General features: G+C 42.9%; 2 protein-coding genes across 6 annotated transcripts in view; both read right to left on the reverse strand.

Moving 5' to 3' along the window:
* Window positions 1–7,996, reverse strand: part of myo18ab (myosin XVIIIA b) — a 123,612-nt gene extending 115,616 nt beyond the window's left edge. For all 5 annotated transcript variants that reach the window (XM_074679279.1, XM_074679275.1, XM_074679274.1 and 2 more), the window contains exons 1-2: window positions 7,852–7,996; window positions 3,901–5,027 (exon numbers count right to left, since the gene is read on the reverse strand). In XM_074679279.1, the coding sequence (XP_074535380.1) occupies window positions 3,901–4,920 (1,020 nt within the window). In that variant the 5' untranslated portion in view covers window positions 4,921–5,027; window positions 7,852–7,996. The remainder of the gene's footprint in view (window positions 1–3,900; window positions 5,028–7,851) is intronic.
* Window positions 7,997–9,994: 1,998 nt separating this feature from the next.
* On the reverse strand, window positions 9,995–16,733 carry LOC141797673 (galectin-9-like). The gene is made up of 9 exons (XM_074679280.1): window positions 16,440–16,733; window positions 16,131–16,220; window positions 14,142–14,230; window positions 12,700–12,907; window positions 12,408–12,527; window positions 12,083–12,316; window positions 11,112–11,200; window positions 10,795–10,951; window positions 9,995–10,522 (listed from the first exon to the last, which is right to left on the reverse strand). Exons 1-9 carry the CDS (start codon window positions 16,506–16,508, stop codon window positions 10,376–10,378), a joined length of 1,203 nt encoding a protein of 400 aa, XP_074535381.1. The 5' UTR covers window positions 16,509–16,733; the 3' UTR covers window positions 9,995–10,375.
* Between the last annotated feature and the right edge of the window lie 1,213 nt (window positions 16,734–17,946).

Genomic DNA, 17,946 nt, shown 5'->3' on the forward strand with positions numbered 1-17,946 from the left:
AATTGTGTGATGAGGATTCTTATACAAATGTAACATGGATTCACACTTCCCTAGTTTTTCAGTGTTTCCTTTAAGGGGCCTTGGATTCTGAATATGAAACTTTACATTTTCATTTGTTATCAGAGCAGTTTTGACCATGTTGTGTAGTGATAAGGAGGCAAAAAAATGAACCAAAATCTGAACCCAGGACCTGCCAGCTATCATAAGACAATGAATTAGCTCTAACGAATCATTCCTTCTGCAGGTAGCGCTATGTGAGTGGAAATCAAAACTGAAGCTTGTAACTAATGTTTATCAGACTCATTCTTAGCCTGGTCGTCAGTCAAAGTACCAGTTATTAGCATTGAGCTCTGAAGTACTGGCAGACACCGACATGTCCAACAGCCCCTCTAAAATCTGTTATCAGAACCCACATCGATTGTAGTTCTTGCAGTATAAACAGAAAACAGAGGAGGTCCTCTCACTGAGTGAAAAACCATCACAAGTTCCTCCTCTTGGAAAAGACCCATTGTCTAAAGACATCCCCGTGGGTTTTCTTTTAGGAACATCCTGTCTGTACTGGTCCCAGCTAAAAGAAAAGGTGCATCCTGTCCGTCTGCTTCCAAATCTTGATTAAATCTTAATGCGCTCTTGTTTGTGTAGAGGACTCCTGGCTCTAGCTTTAGGTCCACATACACAGTGTATTACTGGAGGAGTTGTTTAACCCTCTGTGCCGCCTGAAAGACTGAGTAGTGAACAGCCAAACTCCAAATCCTTTCTCTCTTAAAGCTTAAAGGGTGTTTTTCAATCAGACTGTAATAGACTGTAACAGAACTGTGAAGTAATGTTTAGACAGGAGCATCCTCACAATAGCTGGGTTTCAACTCCAACCCAACAGACCAGTAGTTTTTAGATTGCTTTTAGAAAGTCTGATCAGCAATAAGCCCTTCATGCAAAACTCATCCAGTCTGGTTAGTAATTTCTCAACAAACAAATCTGATCAATGTCAAGAAAGATCTGCTTTGAGAAGCAAATCTGATTTTCCTGCAGTCTGAGCAAAGCCTCCGTCTGTCCTCTCTTGTTCTCGTGGGGAAAATCAGTTTCCAGAAGCATCGAGTTCAATAACAGCGTCTGAATTTTGGCCTGCACAACATATTAATTTTACTGCCTTACCGACGATCATCGCCAAGTGTGGGCCACATCAGACGCCACGAGTCAAAGCAATTCAGGGAAGAACTTTACAAACTCACTTTTCTGTCATCTGGCTTTAGGTTGACAAAATATTCACTACCACAATTGATAGTTTTATGAAGCACCAAAGCTTCTTAAAAAAAGCAGATAAACACTCATATTTTCAACATGAAACTGAGCAAGAGGGAGAGGGACAGAGGGAGGGAGTGGTTCATCAAAGTGAGAGCGCAGGTGAAAAATAAGAAACTATTATTTTGATTTATTTTTTGTTTTGTTTTTTAATTTTTTGTTTGTTTTTTAAAGCAGTTACACTCCATAAAACTTACAAGCATGTCCAATTCTAACCTGCAGATGCGGGAGTCTTATTTCCTACCTGCTGTGTGTCTCTCTGCTCTGCCCTCCATCACAGCCACAACACGGCTAACTTTCCTCATTCGCAGGTCGGCAAATGCTGATATTTGTTTGATTCTTGAATAATCCAAATAAGATGCACATGTTTCTTTGTTTCTGTGGTAGACTGACTGAGGGCATAGGAGTGGGACAGTAGTATGTTGTGTCTTTATGTTCTTTATGAGTCTGTGAGGAGCCTCACATGACTGCAGCATGACGGTCAAAACATAGACACACCACACCATTACAGCTGCACTTCAATCTCAGTTTAGGCCTCTTTTCTCACTTCAATATGTCAGAAATGTTTTTCTGAAAGGAATGCTTTAAGTTTTGAATAACAGAAAAATATCTAAAATGCGATTGATTATTTTCAAAACTGATGGAATAAAATACCAGATAAGTTGGAAATAACTTTGGATTTTGTGTCACAATTTAACTCAGTGTCATGTCAATAATGGCACACTTGTTAAGAAAAAAACTTCAGAAGAGCACGCCATGTCACAAAGGTTGTCAACCAATTTGAGCGTAGACAAGTTCATTTGTGTCGGAGTGAAATCAAAACTGATATCGATTGTCATCTGATTTTTATGAGCATTGGTTTCAACATTTAAAATTCAGGTATCATGACAACTGTAGTCTGGCTGGTGTGCTCTCTAAAGCGTGTAAACATACTCAACCAAAGCTCCTTTATGATGAGAAATGCTCCACTCTGTCACAAACCTTACTCCCTCAAAGAAACAGATGAGTTTTCTTTTTTTCTGTTCCTACATGTGATACATGTTGTGGCTTACTGACAGCATCATGTTGGTTACAGGAAACATGTTCTGTCTTTTTTTAACTTTTCCATATTATATCAATAATTAAAGCTTTGTAACACAATACTACTTATCCACAGTGCCACAATGATCAAGTTTCATGAGTGAAGTATAATACGCCATATACAGACTTGAATTATTTAGGCATATATACTTAACGAACATGATTCAGAACAGCAGATAGAAATGATAAAACCCAGAGTCTATCCGAGTTAAACAGTTGGTTAAGGATGATAATAAGATGTAGAAGAGTAAGAAGCAGCAGAAATGTGATCTTAGAGCTGCACACTCTGTTAAAGCCATGGTCAGGACTGGCTGACTGCCCTCCTGTCGACTCGCTTTATTCAAAGCAGCAGTGGAGCCGTTGATATCTGTTAGAGCAGACAAAGAGACATAGACAGGCCTGCTGTTTAACATACACACAAATCAGCTGCACGGACAACCTCGTGGAGTTAAAGGAAGGGAAATCTGCGTGTGGATGTGTGTGTGTGTGACCCCGCGCTGCCTGGATGCTCAAACAAAGCTTCCTCTGGTGTGCACTCCGTGTTTGTTCCACTGCAGCCCCTCTCATCCAGGCAGGGGCAGAGCTCTGTGATGGAAAGGACACCGTGGGCTGCACAGAGTCACTCCCTGTCTCCAAGACTGAGGAGAACAGGGGGGGGCAGAGTCCTTTTCAGCCCCACTGTGTCACAAGGACCCTTGAACCAGAGCCAACAGAGGCAACAAACAAAGCCACTGATGCTGCCAAGCAGGCTGCGAGGAGGACACTCAGATGCTGTTAATGCAGGAAATGTGACACCGTAACTGCAAATGACTGACCCCCATCACTGTGTCAGTACAATTTAAACACTTCAGAGGAGAAACACATGAGCTATAAGCTTGATGCGTGTTCAGAATAACCAACATCTGCTGCAAAATGTTCACCTCTGTCTTGTCTACGTTGCTAAAAAGTGAAAAGTACTGCACCATGCTGAACACTTAAACTGTCTGAAAGACAGAATATCTTTGGTTAAGTAATCTAGTAGCTCACTCCTCAAAGCTTAATGAATCCAAACCTGATCTTTTTGACAAGTGAACCAAAGAGAAAGATGAGAGAGAAACGTGCACAAACAGACGTAGAGCGTTATGTCAGTAGCTTGTGGTGTAGATTAGCCTCTTGTGCCTGTTGCATAATGTTGAAGAGTCAGAGGACAACATGTGTGGGTGATTCAGAGGAAGGAGTGCTAACCTCCATCATTACACACAGAACATGGACTCTACCAAAGCCAACAAAATCCAACTCTACAGACGGACTGAGGAGGAATCATTTTAGAGTGATTTTTAACTTTTAAGACCATGTTTGATCAACAAACATAAGAGCCCTCAGATTTCTTGGACCAAAAAAAAACATCCACACATCAGAAACCATCAAAACCATACCGTAACTTATGAAACTGAGAAAGACCACATTGAAGGAAAGTGAAGTAAAATGTGATCAGAAGAGTTTCAGAGTGACCTTGACGTGTTGTGCAGAGGACTAACTTACATGTCTGGACTCCCTGCGCTGGCCCTCAGTGTTCCTCAGCCAGCAGCGGCTCAGCTCACTCAGCTCCAGGATGGGCTGCACCTTCAGCCTCACCGTGTCGCCCGACTGTCGGATCATCTCCACGATCTCATCCCGGCTCTTGTTCTCCACGTTCCTCCCGTTTATCTCCACAAGACGGTCTCCTGGCACCAGCCCTAGCGCCAGGTCTTTGGTGCCGGCTCCAGGTTCAGCGAAGTGGACCACCCGCCTGTACACGCCTCCGTCAGGGCTGCGGTCCAGCATCGTGGTGCGCCGCAGAGAGAATCCGAAATCTCCGGTGTTTCGGCGCTGCAGCTCCAGCTCTCGTGTTTCCGGTGCACTCGGAGCGACCACGGCAGGCAGCTGCAGCGCTGCAGGGAAGGTTTTATCCACCACCTCAGGGATGCAGACCTTTTTGACTGGCGGTGCTCCGACCTGCTGCTTCAGGCTGTGTTTGCGTAGCATGCTGAAGACTTTGCTTTCCACCTGTGGGGAGGGGGCGGCTGAGTTCTGGCCTGAAGGTGTGGATCCCTCTGAAGGACTCTCCTCTTTACTCCTCTGGGAGAAGGAGAAGCGTTTCATCATCTGACCCACCTGAGCAGAGTTCTGCTTGGCAATGGATCCAAACTGAGCCACGCGGTCTCGCACCGAGCTGCGGTGTCCGTCCTGTCCTCCACCACCCTCCCCCTTCAGGTCGTCAGTGGAGCTGGCAGCACTCAGCTGGTCGTCCAGCACCATGCTGCTGCGGTTGCTCAGACCATCAGACTCGATGTCGGTGAGGGTGAGCTCGTTGCTGCTGGCCACTTTGATGGGGATGGGGTTGGAGATTTCCAGCTTATTCTTGGACTCACGTTTGGCCTCCCTCTTCAGGTTGAAGAAGCCGCGCCGCATGCTCATCTCCTCCAGACTACGCAGCTCTGCAGCGGACATTCTCTCCTTTTTGTCCTTCTTCTCCTTCCTGCTCCCTTCTCTCTCCTTATCCTTCTTCATCAGATTAAACATGGTGACAGACTGAATGTTCCCGTCAAATGTAGCAGAATCTCCCTGCAGAGCTGCAGGTCCAGGTCACCTGTCAGGTGCTTTGGTTTCAACCAACAGGGACTAATCCCCTGAGGAGAGACGGAGAGGGAGAACAAACTCATTAAAGGAGAAATATTCATGAAAAGATGTTGATGATGGGAAATTATTCACATCAGAACATCCCTAAAAAAAGAAAACAAAGTGCAGCATGGCAGTGCAGAGGTGTGTCGACTACCTGGAGACAGCACAGAGCAGCACACCTCTGCAGCTCCCAGTGAGTCCTGGTAAACTGTGTGGGTGTGAAGTGAGAGCAGATGTGACCTGTCCAAGGAGAACTGCCCTGAGTGACACTGGAGTTTATCTTATCTCACTCTGATGGAGGGTTTATTATGCATGTAGCTGAAATATTTATTTAATAAAGAAATCGAAAGAACAATGTGTTGCTCTGATATTGAGTCAAATGGACGGTAACTTCCATGAGAAGTGGCCTGCTTCCCCCTGAACATCTGGCTCCAGCATATCTGAGCAGTTTGTTTTTATTTTGGGAGACAATTAAACAGCATCAGAAGCTGCAGACTGTAAAATAAGACCTCCAGCACTCGTACGTTACAGAGGCCCACTGCAGGAGCTTGGCAGGACCAAAACACATTCCTGGCTCCCTTTTGAACTGGGTCTCTGAGTCCAAACCCTCAGAAATCAGACTGACACACATATCCTGCAGCCTGCTTCTCATTAGGCTGAGTGACACACACGCTCCTCTATTATTACACACAGGTAATAATATTAGGTTTAGATGTCTGTGTTTAACTCTAAAAATGAGCAAAGGCTGAGCACAGCGGGCGTCTGAGCCTTCAGAGATACAAACAAACACATTCTGAACAACTGAAACACACACCACTAGGGAAGGGAACCTTTCACATTAGAAACCATATGGTGTCAATGCCTGGTACCTGGCAATCAGTACTGGTACTCAACGCTACCAATTTTCAGTACTTTTGTGTGTGTTGATTGGGTAGTATTTTTTTTTCTTTGATAATAAAATTTCAGGGTTTTCTCTGGGTACTCTGGCTTCCTCCCATTGTCTAAAAACATGTTTATCAGGTTGATTGGTCGTTTGGCAATGCTGCGTTCATGTCCAGCATGGAAAATTACCTACTTTTCCTCCTCTCACAGCCACAGGGAATCGTTTAGGTACCTAAACATGGTGCCTTCTGATTTCACATAGATTGTTACCCAGTACTACAGACAGAATTCGGACGGTACCTATAAAAAGTACCTAATTAAGTACCCATACCTACACAACAAAACACAAGGTAATATCAGAATAAAGGCACTTAAAAACAGTACAAATAACCGCCTACAAATTAAGGATGGTTACCTTTCACATTTGAAGCAATATGATAACTGGCAATCGGTATCGGTACTCAACGGTACCAATTTTCAGTACTTTTGTGGGTTTATCTGGTAAAAAAAAATCAATTTGATTAATGATAAAATGTGAATTCTTTTCGATTTAACATATATTTTCTGCAATATATAACCTTGTAATGCTGTGTTCATGTTAGGAATGGGTACCTTTCACATTTGAAACGATACGGTACCGATGCCCGGTACCTGGCAATCGGTACCGGTACTCTACGGTACCAAGTTTCGGTACTTCTTTGTGGTTATGTGGTAAAAAATATCAATTTGTTTAATAATGAAATTATTTTTTTTCTTAATTTAACACATTTGTTCTTAAGTATATAACCTTTCAATGCCTTGTTCATTTCTAGCATGGAAAATCACCTACTTTTCCCCTCCCTCACAGTCACAGGATACATTTAAGTACCTAAACATGGTACCTTTTGGTTTTACGTGAATCGATACCTGGTACTTTTGACAGAATTTGGTAGGCACCTATAAAAGTACCTCGCTCGGTACCCATCCCTACTACAAATGGAGATTTAGTGATGTCAGTTTTACCAAAAACGAGAAAAGATCCTGCTGTAGGTGCTTTTGGCAGGCACACCATGCACATTATCTATCAGTTATCACTCATTAGTTATAAAAAAAAACACCAACACCAAAGAAACAAACCAAAGAAAAAACACAGTTAGGACAATAAGCTGAATTCTGTCATGTTTCTTTCAACAATTTAACATTGATTTTTAACTCTGTAAAGTATTTCAATTGTTCAGTGTTTGAATACTTTTCATATTGTCTTACCAATTAACATGTTTGACATTAGGTTGATAGAGTAAAATGTTCTTTAAAATTGTGACTTTAGACTAACATTTAAACATTAAATCCTTTGAGATTAGCTCAGTCTCTGTTTCGGTTGCCTCCCTGCTGTTACTGTCTGAAGTTGTAGACTTGTACACTGGAGGATGACCTCTGTGTGATGCTGTGATGTGAGTGGTCAATGTAGATATGATCAGAGAAGACAGATAATGTTATTCATTCATTCACTGTGTGCACATGAACTCAAACCCCCCCTGAATGAGTCTGTAACCCCAACCGGCCACCCCAGTCCTCAGTGTGTGGGCGCGCCCCTGTGTGACAGAGCTAACAGACATGTAGCTTCTCGGCTAACTCCATTAGCTAGCTGATCTCCAGCTCTGTAGGAGGCTGTAACGTTACCTCACGACAAATATCTGAGTCCTGAATCTCTCGCAACATTACACTCTAGCAGTAGAAGGAGCCCGCTGTGATTTATAATGATTCTGTGTAACTTTCAGTCACTAACACAGACAGCTAACTAGCCTGACTGGCTCAGTGTCAGAGGTTTCGTTCAGCCTCATTTTAGGAACAACACATCGGGATCCAGAGGCAACAATCCCGGGCTGAGCGCCGCCCCAGAGTGGCTCTCCTCCTGTAAAAGCTGTCCCGTCTCTCAGGTTAAAGGTGTTTAATAGAAGCATAAATACTCACTGTGCTCCAGGACACCAAAGGGTGTTGTTGGTGGGTGCAGCTCGGCTCGTTGGGAACAGAAGCCGCAGACTGGCTCAGAGCTTTCAGGGCTGCTGCTCCCAGTCCGCCTGTCTCTGCGGCTCCACGGGGCACGGAGGCGGCCAAACAGCGACACCTGCTGGACACGAGACGCAGCTACAAGGCGGCGTTCTGGTAATAAGTATCGAATACACATGACACTCTGAATTACAGGTAAAATATACACAAACTAAGAATTGCGGAAATTCGATTATTTATTACGTAAGGACCATGCAGTTCTGCATAGTTCCATTAAAATGCATCAAAATGAAAGTTTTACTAATTTTAGCCATAAAAGTAATGATGCTCAGCTTTCAGTTTAACAAAACCACAACAGAAAAGTGAAACCAGAGCAGTTCAAAAGAGTCTAATCGGTGCATTTCAAAAATTTGAGGAGCATTACCACAGCTCTGTTTTAGCCTGTTCTTAACCTTTGCTATCAGGGTTTTTTTTTCTTTGGTTTTGATCTATTTGGGTTCAGGAGTAAGGAGAATAAATACTCAAAAGTCTCACAACATCTACAATCAGCAACAGAAGCCAGTTTGCATGTCTGCCTAAATGACAATTAGAGCATCTTTAAATGGATTAGAGGGAGAGTCTGTGTAACACTGACAGAGAGGGAGGGCAGACGAGGTAAAGGGCAGGTGCAATTCAGGATATACCGAGGATATGCATGCATCAATACAACACAGAACAGTCAGTGCTCACTTTGGTGTATTTGCTTCTCCATGATATACAGTACATGCAGAAAGTATTCACAGCGCTTCATTTTTTCCACATTTTGTTACATTACAACCTCATTCCAAAATGGAAATGATTGTTTTTCCTCACAATTCTGCACACAACACCCCATAATGACATGTGTCCATGAGTATTCACATCCTTTGCCTGATACTTTATTGTTGCACCTTTGGTAACAATTACAGCCTCAAGTCTTTTTGAATATGATGCCATAAGCTTGGCACACCTGTCTTAGGCAGTTTGGCCTATTCCTCATAGCAGCACCTCTCAAGCTCAATCAGGTTGGATGGGGAGCGTCAGTGGACAGCCATTTTCAGATCTATCCAGAGATGTTTGATCAGATTCAAGTCTGGGCTCTGGCTGGGCCACTCATTGACATTCACAGAGTTGTCCTGAAGCCACTCCTTTGATATCAGGTCGTTGTCCTGCTGGAAGATGAACCGTCGCCCCAGTCAAAGGTCAAAAGTGGTCTGGAGCAGTTTTTCATTAAAGATATTTCTGTACATTGCTGCATTCATTCTTCCCTCAATCCTGACTAGTCCTCCACTCCCTGCTGCTGAAAAACCTCCTTACAGCATGATGCTGCCACCACCATGCTTCACTGGAAGGATGGTACTGTCCAGGTAATGAGCAGTGCCTGGTTTCCTCCAAACATGACAAATGGCATTCACACCAAAGAGTTCAGTCTATGTCTCATCAGACCAGAGAATTTTCTTTCTCATGGTCTGAGTGTCCCTCAGGTGCTTTTTGGTAAACTACAGGCAGGCTGTCATGTGCCTTTCACTAAGGAGTGGCTTGTGCCTTGTCACTCTACCATACAGGCCAAATTATTGGATTGCTGCAGAGATGTTTGTCCATTTTGAAGGTCTCTCCATAGGACCGCTGGAGATTGGGGTTCTTGGTCACCTCCCTGACTAAGGCCCTTCTCCCCTGGTGGCTTAGTTCAGACAGGCAGCCAACTCTAGGAAAAGCCATGGTTGTTCTAAACTTCTTCCGTTCCTGGGAGGTCACCAAGCTCATTGGCACCTTCAAAGCAGCTGATGTTACCACAGCTGGACTCTAATGAAACTGTAGGAATATCTCAAGGATGATCAGTGGAAGCATGATGTACCTAAGCTCAACTTTGAGCTTTGTGGAAAAGGCTGTGAATTCTTATGTACATGTGATGTATTTGTTTTTCATTCTGAATACATTTTCAAAAAATCCTTTCTGGACGCACAGTAAATAAAGCATGACCTACAGACTGTCTTTAAAGCATTAAAGTCCTAGTGATCTGATGACTCTGTTTACTTAAATCCAATTAACACTAAGGTCAAAATAATGAACCACATCTCATAATGTCATGCCATATATCTCTTTAATTTTGCATTGCAGGGATTATACTCACACACAAACACACACCCACACTCACACACACAGAGGATACACAGCTTCTGAAATATTAGTGCAACTGTGTACAAATCATTTTAATTCAGCTACATTCAGTCAAATGTTCAGAGCCATAAGGTGTAATCCCATAATCCACTCCTAATCCAGGGTTTATTAATGTGCATCACTTGAGAAAAGAAGCATAGATATAACAGATTGTGATCTCAAAGGAGACAATTATTAGCTGTTTAGGTAAAAAAAAACTTTAGCAGATATAAAAAGTCATCAGTTAGCATGTCAGCAGTAATAAAGCAGTGGTACTGGAGGGTTGTGTGGACCAGGTCTGGGTCCTGGATCTTTAAATCACCACAGAGGTCAAAGTGAGGTTCCCATCGATCTCCAGGATGTTGATACATTTGACGGGGGTGAAGCGGTGCTTGAAGGTATGAGTGTGCATCCCGTTGGTCACGATCCTGAAGGAGTGACTCTCACAGCAGATTGTCATCTGGGAGACAAAGAAGGAGAATTTAGCTGCTACCACTAGGGGGGGACAAAACACTGCGGGATAAATGTAAAAATCTGTGCGAAAAGGAGAGGTGTGCACACATTTTCTCTGTGAGGGATTTCACAAACAGGATGCAAAACTAAAAGTAACATCAGTTCTCTTTCTCCTGTGTGTGCATCATTCATAGGTCTGGCAACAGATATGTGGAATTTACACCAAAGCAGCACCTCCACCTGTACTCTGTGTCAGAAAGATCAGGTCTGCAGTGTTACCGTGAAGGGCTGTCCCCGTTTGAAAGGCATCACTCCTGCTCTCTCCTCACTGCCCCACTGGGCGCCCTGCTTGTGGTTCCTGACCACAACGTTCTCATCAAAACGTGGATTATAGTGCAGAGCGACACCGGAGGGATGGCTGAGATTCACATTGAACCTAAGAGGACAAAATACACACACACAAACACACACAGAAGTGATTTTTGCTGATTTGCTGTGTCGGCAGGCAGTAAGTATTTCACTCTAACTGTGCAGGACTGTTAGCACCACTGACAGTTAATCAGCTGTTATTTATAACGTTCATATTTAAGTCAAACCTTGTTGCACTGGGGTGAATAGTACCCTGGATGGTGATGGTCTGGCCCGTTCTGAGTCCTCCACTGATGGTGTTCCTGTATGGGACAGACTGCACAAACACCAGGTGCATTAACAAGCAGAGCTTCTGTTTAACTTCGAGTATCAATCAATCCCACACCAGCTGGAGGAACTGCTGCCTTCATCCAAACATGGGTCAAACTAACTTACACCCAGAGACTGTAAAGAAAACAATAGATGTCACCTTGCTAGACTTGAAGATGCCAAAAAAACTGCTCCCCCTGGTGGCTGGCTGCAGTTATAGGTCAAAAAATCCTTCTCCCCAGCCATTCAAGATGGGCTGTGGTCAGACTTTAAAAAATTAATACACCTCTTAGAAATGTTTCTCACATCTGATCGGTGTAGTAATTTGGAGATATTATTTGGCTGTCTTATATTCAAGTCCTCTTTTTTTCTGAAAAGTTTCGTTTTCATTTGTTATTAGAGGTTAAAAATTAGGTATTACATCTCGTTTATCGATGATTGACACCTGCCATTCCTGTGAATTTTTTTTCAGGGATTGTTCAATATGTCAGGAGGTAGAGTCAGAAGTGATTAGACTCTTGAAAGAAAAAAAGTAATTTTTATTTTTGTCACCTGACTCCACTCAGATTCTCCCAGAATCCCTCAGTCTCCACTGAGCAGGCTCTGGCTGCACAACTGCTACCAATGGCTGCGCCTGTGACAAGGGTATTTTGGCTTCGAAAACCATACAATGGTAAATGACAGAGCCACGCTGTTCACTCTAGATACAGTCTATGCTCACACCTGCTGCTGGGATCACCTTATTTTTATCAAGGCTTCTGGGAGCATGAAGGAAACCTAAGTCTCCCAGGGTTCAGTTCTTGGACATCTAATGTTTAACGTGCACAGCTGCCTTTGTGTCTAAAGCCTGTGAACTATCAACTGTATCACCTCCTTGCCCAAAACTCACCAGAGCTACAGCAGGAAACCCAGGCTGTGAAGGGAATCCAGGTTGTGAGGGAAACCCAGGCATGGAGGGGAATCCTGGCTGTGCTGGGAATCCAGGCTGAGGGGGAAACCCGGGCTGTGAGGGGAATGCAGGGTGCGATGGGAATCCATGCTGAGGTGGAAAAGAGGGACATGAGGGAAAGACTCCTTGTGACGGAAACCCAGACTGAGCTGGGAACGCTGCATGTCCAGGGAACTAACCAGGAGGAGAAAACCCAGAGCAGAGATGTTAAAACACTCTCTAAAGCTACATTTTCTTTGTTCACTTTTTCTGGAAGTTTCCTTACCACTGGGTTCTGGAAGGCAATGGAGGAGATTTCTACTTTTCCAACTACAGCAATGGTGTCCACCTGCTGGAACGGGAGACGATGTCTGTAATCCATGAAGTGGCAGCCGTTCACGCTCACCTGGAGAGAGGAGGAAGTTCATGAGTATCTGATTTCTGACTGAGCTTTAGATGTGTGTTGAGACAAAGGTTTTCATATTATTATTTTTGTTTGCTCAAGCCAAATAAACCATTTGAATTTTATCAGCCTGACCAAACAGAGCTGCTCATCATCACTGAATCGACAGGCTGACCTGGTAGGCGTCACGGCTGACAGTGATGAGTAGGGTGAAGGAGGAGCCAGAAGGGATGGGAGAGCTCTGCTTCCTCTCTTCAGTGCCCCAGCTGCCGTGCTGGAAGGTGTTTGTGACCACATAGTTGAAGAAGCTGTCAAAGCGAGGGTTAAAGTGGAAAGCTACGTCTGCTTTGGGCCTGGAACCACACTGCAGGTTCACGTGGAACCTGTGGGAAAACACCAAGCATCAACCCACATTGGTTAGCTTTTTTCCTGCATCATTCAGAGATTTGTCTGTCAGTGCTGGGCTTTTGATGTGGACAGAAAAAAGGATGCAGTCCAAATTTAGCAAACCTGTGGGGTTTTTTACTCTGCAGCAATGACCTTATTCCTGTTTCGTCACTGAAGCACGAGGATGTCAACAGACTGTGGGTGTCCATGATTGTGTAAAAATGACCAAGCACCACATGCTGTCACATACCATGTGATATACCCGAAAGCCTGAGGAACGGAAGTACAAATATTCAGCTTTCTTTTTATAGCAAAAGCCTAAACCTGCAGTTCCCTTGGTGTCCTCTAGGGGCTGTCTCCAAAGCAGTCAGCCTCCATAGAGCTGTGTGTTAAAATGTCAAACTTTACAGCAGAGATAAACCTGTTTACAGCCTGGTATAAAAACAGTCAGGGCTTCGTGAAGATGTTTGTGAGGGACTCAACCATCACTGACATAAGCATGTTGTCCTGCAGGTTGGAGACTCGGTTAACTGATGAACACAGAGTGATACCATGGAGCAATGATTAGGCTGAGGATAGATACCTATCCTGCACAAAGCAGGCACAGATCAACTTTGGTTCATAGACTGACTGTGATATCTGATATAACTCAGCGTGTGTTTAACTACAGAGGTCTGTGGTGGGGTTTTAGACCTGTTTATGCTGCCACCTGTTGGCTGTAAACACTGTGCAGACCTCAAAGGCAGCATTCAGACCACAGACTGTTAAAACACAGATGTAGTCTCAGTATCACCCATCAGTTTTGAAGCCAAGTGAAGTCCTCATGGTGGAAATGCTGAACACAACTAACTCTCAGCTCAGTCAGGACTACATTCACCAAAAGAATAAAATATCTGCATGATGTTAGTCATAACTGTTGGTATGACTCTGTTCTGAGAGCTCTGCGCCTCCACACGCCTATGTGGAATGCCAAAGCCCGAAGCAGGGGAGCACACCTTTGATTTGTTTTCTAAAAAAATAAAAAATGAAGGCAGACAGAGCAGCAGCAAAGAGCCTCAGGGTACAGAACAGAGCAAGCAAATCTATGTATGATTCAAAATAGATGAGTTAGAAATAATGATTCTTCTTAACATTTGCATGACTAAAGAAATAAGCTTTCAGACCAAAGTAAACTGGTCTCACATATCTGAAGGTTTGGACTCTCAGATGAGAAGAGAAGAGCAGTCTGACCTGTCTGCTCCAGGCAGGACTCGTCCGCTGATGTTGATGGACATCCCCTCCTGCAGACCTCCATGGATGGACCCAGTGAATGGGATTCTCTACAGAACAGACAGATATTATGTTAAAACGCCTGCTCCGATTCAGACTTCTTTTTTTTTTGTCCATCCTTAGTCGACAAAGTTTAACAGGGATTTGTTTTCTTCAGGATACAAAGTGATTGTACTAAACACTTTCTCTGAAAGTAGACCAACTTATTCAGAGATATTAGTCACATTGCTCTGTCTGTTTTGAACTAAACACCATAAATAAAAAGCACTGTAGTGGCCTCCCATCCTTCCTCCTTTTCCATCATGCTTTAAACTCAATCCTCTGTGTCATCAGTGTCAGTACTGAGACAATCTTTCTGTGCTGACCTGAAGTTGTTCACAGACCACCACTGTTAATCTTATAAAATATTTGGCAGAAAACTGAACTCACATGAACAGTTGATGAACAGATAATTCATTTCCTGTGAAAGAATGAGATCTTATTGATTTTTAATTTTGATGTTGACATTGTTTTTAGTTTTTCACGAGTGACCTGTTGCAAAGGCATGCACAGACATTTAAAAGAAAAAAATGCACAGGGTGTGTTTTGCCAACCAGGAGGACACTTTGCCTTTTGGCACGCAATTTTGCCTCCCAATAGAGCATCTTATCATAATCTAACCAGCCAAGGCGGCAGTTCATTGTGTTTTGTCAATTAAAAGGGAACTTGAGCTTTCATTTTGGCACCTGAGAAGGTAGCTCGTTTTTCAACAATAGGCTGCAGCGTGAAGTTTTTGATAGCATGCTGTGCAAACTTAAAATTACACATATTATCTGGTAAAGTTTACATACTGGTTGGATTAGGTCTGCTTTGCTACTTCTGTTAAAGCTGATCCTGAAAGTTTATTTTAAAAAAGGAAATATATATATATATATATATATATATATATATATATATATATATATATATATATATATATATATATATATATATATCATTGTGGACTAGGGTTACAAACTCCAGAAATTTGGGGAGTAGACAGGGAAATTTGAATTAATTACTTATATGTAGTTTTTGTAGTTTTACAGCATAAAAACAACCACATTTAACAAAAGTCCACCTGAATATCTATGCTATTCCCTGACCATACAGAAGCACTTGAGGCCACACTCCCTACATGCACTGTGCATGATGCCCACAAGGTCATGAAAGGCACCACCTGTGACCTGAGGCCTACATAAAGTCAAGTTAGTTTTGATAAAACAATACAGGACATTCAAAAACTGTACAAGCCTAACTTCCTATGGAAAGTTTCTGGAAATCTCCCACCCCTTGGCAGCCTGACTGTGGACAGAGCTCAGTTTTGTTGAGGCTCTCTCACATGTGAAAATAAAGTTTATCCATCACTAACTCTTACTTTAAAAGACAAAAACCCCTGTCGAGTGTGTTCTAGACGTGTAGACATTATTTAAATCTAGCTTCAAAGTACTGTTTCAAATAAATTGACTTTTTGAAAGAAGAGGAATGGAAACCAGACATCCACTCCGAAATGGGAGGGTCCCCAGTTTTCATCTGATCCTCCTGCATGTTTTTCTGCCAACAAACATGTTGACAGTCAGATCCAGGAAGTCTTACGCGGTTGGTAGGAAGAATGTAGAAAAACGGTCGCAAAGCAAACCAGCAGGAAAAACATAAAAATGAACTGGGTTTAAGATAAACTCAGTGTGTTTTTTTTTTCAAGGTAAGCCGAATAAAAGAGCAGATCATTGATCCTTCACCGAATCCAAACAGTCTTCCTTTCCACTCCTGAAACACATTTAACCTTAAATGAACGGATTTTCTAACGCAGTCCGGCTGCACCCTGAGCACAGCCGCTCCTAACGGTTCAGTTTTACACACCCCATACTTCTCTTTTTCCCTGTCATCCTTTTCTCAGAGAAATCATACTTTCAGAGGGTCTGGATCACTTACTGGGTTGTAGAAAGGGGTCTGCTGATTAAAAGCCATAGTCCAGGATCTAGAGGAGCAGGTCTGCGGGTATGAAGCTGTGCGTGGTGCGTCCTTAAATGACAAATGAAAGTGTAGCAGTTTTAATTCCTCAAATAAGTTTCGATTCCTCTACAGTAGGCGGTGTCTGTACACCAGATCCTATCAGCAATTTACAGCTCACACAGGCAGTGAAACGGGGTCACACACTCTGGGGTCATTCTGTGTCAAGAAAGTCCAAACACGAATACTTTTAAACATTTACATTATTTTTTCATTATGCTTTTTACTCACATTTCTCCTCCTACTTTTGCCCCTGAGATGGAGATGAACGGTCTGAGACCAAAGTGAAAACATTTTCATTTAAACCTGAAAAATTAGAAACTTTAATAAACATTAAGTTCCTGTAAAATAAAGAGGAAGTGCTTAAGATTCAGCTCATGTTCAAATGTGGCCACAAAACTGTGCGACGGTTTTCAATAACTAAACCTAACTGTGCTGTGCCAATACATGGATGTCCTTTCCTCTACTCAAGCAGCACTCAGGTGACTCTCAGGTGAACTTGATCCACTCATCAGAGCTTCAACCTGCAGCTGTTGTTCACCTGTAGGACACACGCCAGCATCCAGCAGATCACATCAGAATTAAATATCAAGAAATACTTTAGAGGTGGAATAAATTCAAAACTGTTTATTAAAAGAGGAAGAGCTGACCTCATGGTCCCAACAGCTGCAGTTCCCTGAGTGTCCACTAAAGGTTGTCTCAAGAGATCTAGTGCTAGGCCAGTGCCTGACTTAGCGCCAGTTCATTATGTTTACACTGACAAAGCAATGGCTCAAAGCACTAAAAAAACAGTGCTTAGCTAGCCCAATTTGCTGGGTCAGAGCGAAGCACGCACTATGCCAGGTGCCAGAGGCAGGGTTACTATGACCAACAGTCAGTGGTAGAAAACAGCCATTTCCAAAAGAAAAGCTGCTAAGCTAGTTGTCTGTTATTTTGTTGGAGTTTCTCATTGTACACCTTTGTATATCAACATTTTACAGTGGCCCAATGAGGTGGCTTCAACTTGGCTCTTTGCTTATGGAAAACAAAACCATTTCATAAGAAGAACGGGACTAGACCCACACTAGCACCAGCACCGAACAAGCACCTGGTTCTTTCAATGAGAAAGGGGCAGAGAGCCCTATGTTAAAATAAACTGCAGTTCCCTAAGTGTCCACTAGAGTCTGTCTCCAGCAGTGAGTCAGTTTGTCTCTCTGTTGCTCACACCTGTCTTTATGTGTTAGCTCACTTAGTGTTTGTCAGGTTCACCGTCAGCTTTTCACAGCACATAACAATAAGCAAAACACAGACCAGGGGCAGTGCTATTGGTGGGCCCAACAGTTTCGTGCCTACCCACTTTCTGACTGGCCCAACCAAAACTTTTCTTTAAAAAAAAAAAAAAAAAAGGATTTTTTTTTTCTTACTTTCAATCAAATTGAAAGGAATACTGAAAAACTTTGTCTCTTTAAACGTGCTTTGCTTTTGTTATGAGATGTCCTGTCTTCATAAAATGAGGTGAGTGTGGCTATTATTTCACCTGCTGGGAAAAAATATAAAACAATGAAACAGAGGTATGAAACATTCAGCCTCATGATACACTGGTAGGACTAAAAATTAACTTTGGGAAAGACTGTAGATTTTTTTGTCTTTCATTTAACTATGGTTAATGTTGTTTCTCTTACAGCCAATAATAAATGAAAAGTTGAGGTAGTGCAGCCCATTGGTTCATGCGCTACTCTTTGGCCGATATCATGGAGAG

Source organism: Halichoeres trimaculatus, unplaced genomic scaffold (genome assembly GCF_033239565.1).
Source record: "Halichoeres trimaculatus isolate MK-OKI-2021-1 unplaced genomic scaffold, fHalTri1.1 fHalTri1_scaffold_9, whole genome shotgun sequence".
Taxonomy (NCBI): domain Eukaryota; kingdom Metazoa; phylum Chordata; class Actinopteri; order Labriformes; family Labridae; genus Halichoeres; species Halichoeres trimaculatus.

What these genes read in the sequence shown, in the direction of transcription:
- LOC141797673 (XM_074679280.1), bottom strand. Translation starts at nt 16,508, where the DNA reads ATGAAAATGTTTTCACTTTGGTCTCAGACCGTTCATCTCCATCTCAGG. An exon ending in AGACCCCTTTCTACAACCCA is followed by an intron (nt 14,231 to 16,130) that starts GTAAGTGATCCA and finishes TCTGTTCTGTAG; the next exon opens with AGAATCCCATTCACTGGGTC. An exon ending in TCAGCCGTGACGCCTACCAG is followed by an intron (nt 12,528 to 12,699) that starts GTCAGCCTGTCG and finishes TCCTCTCTCCAG; the next exon opens with GTGAGCGTGAACGGCTGCCA.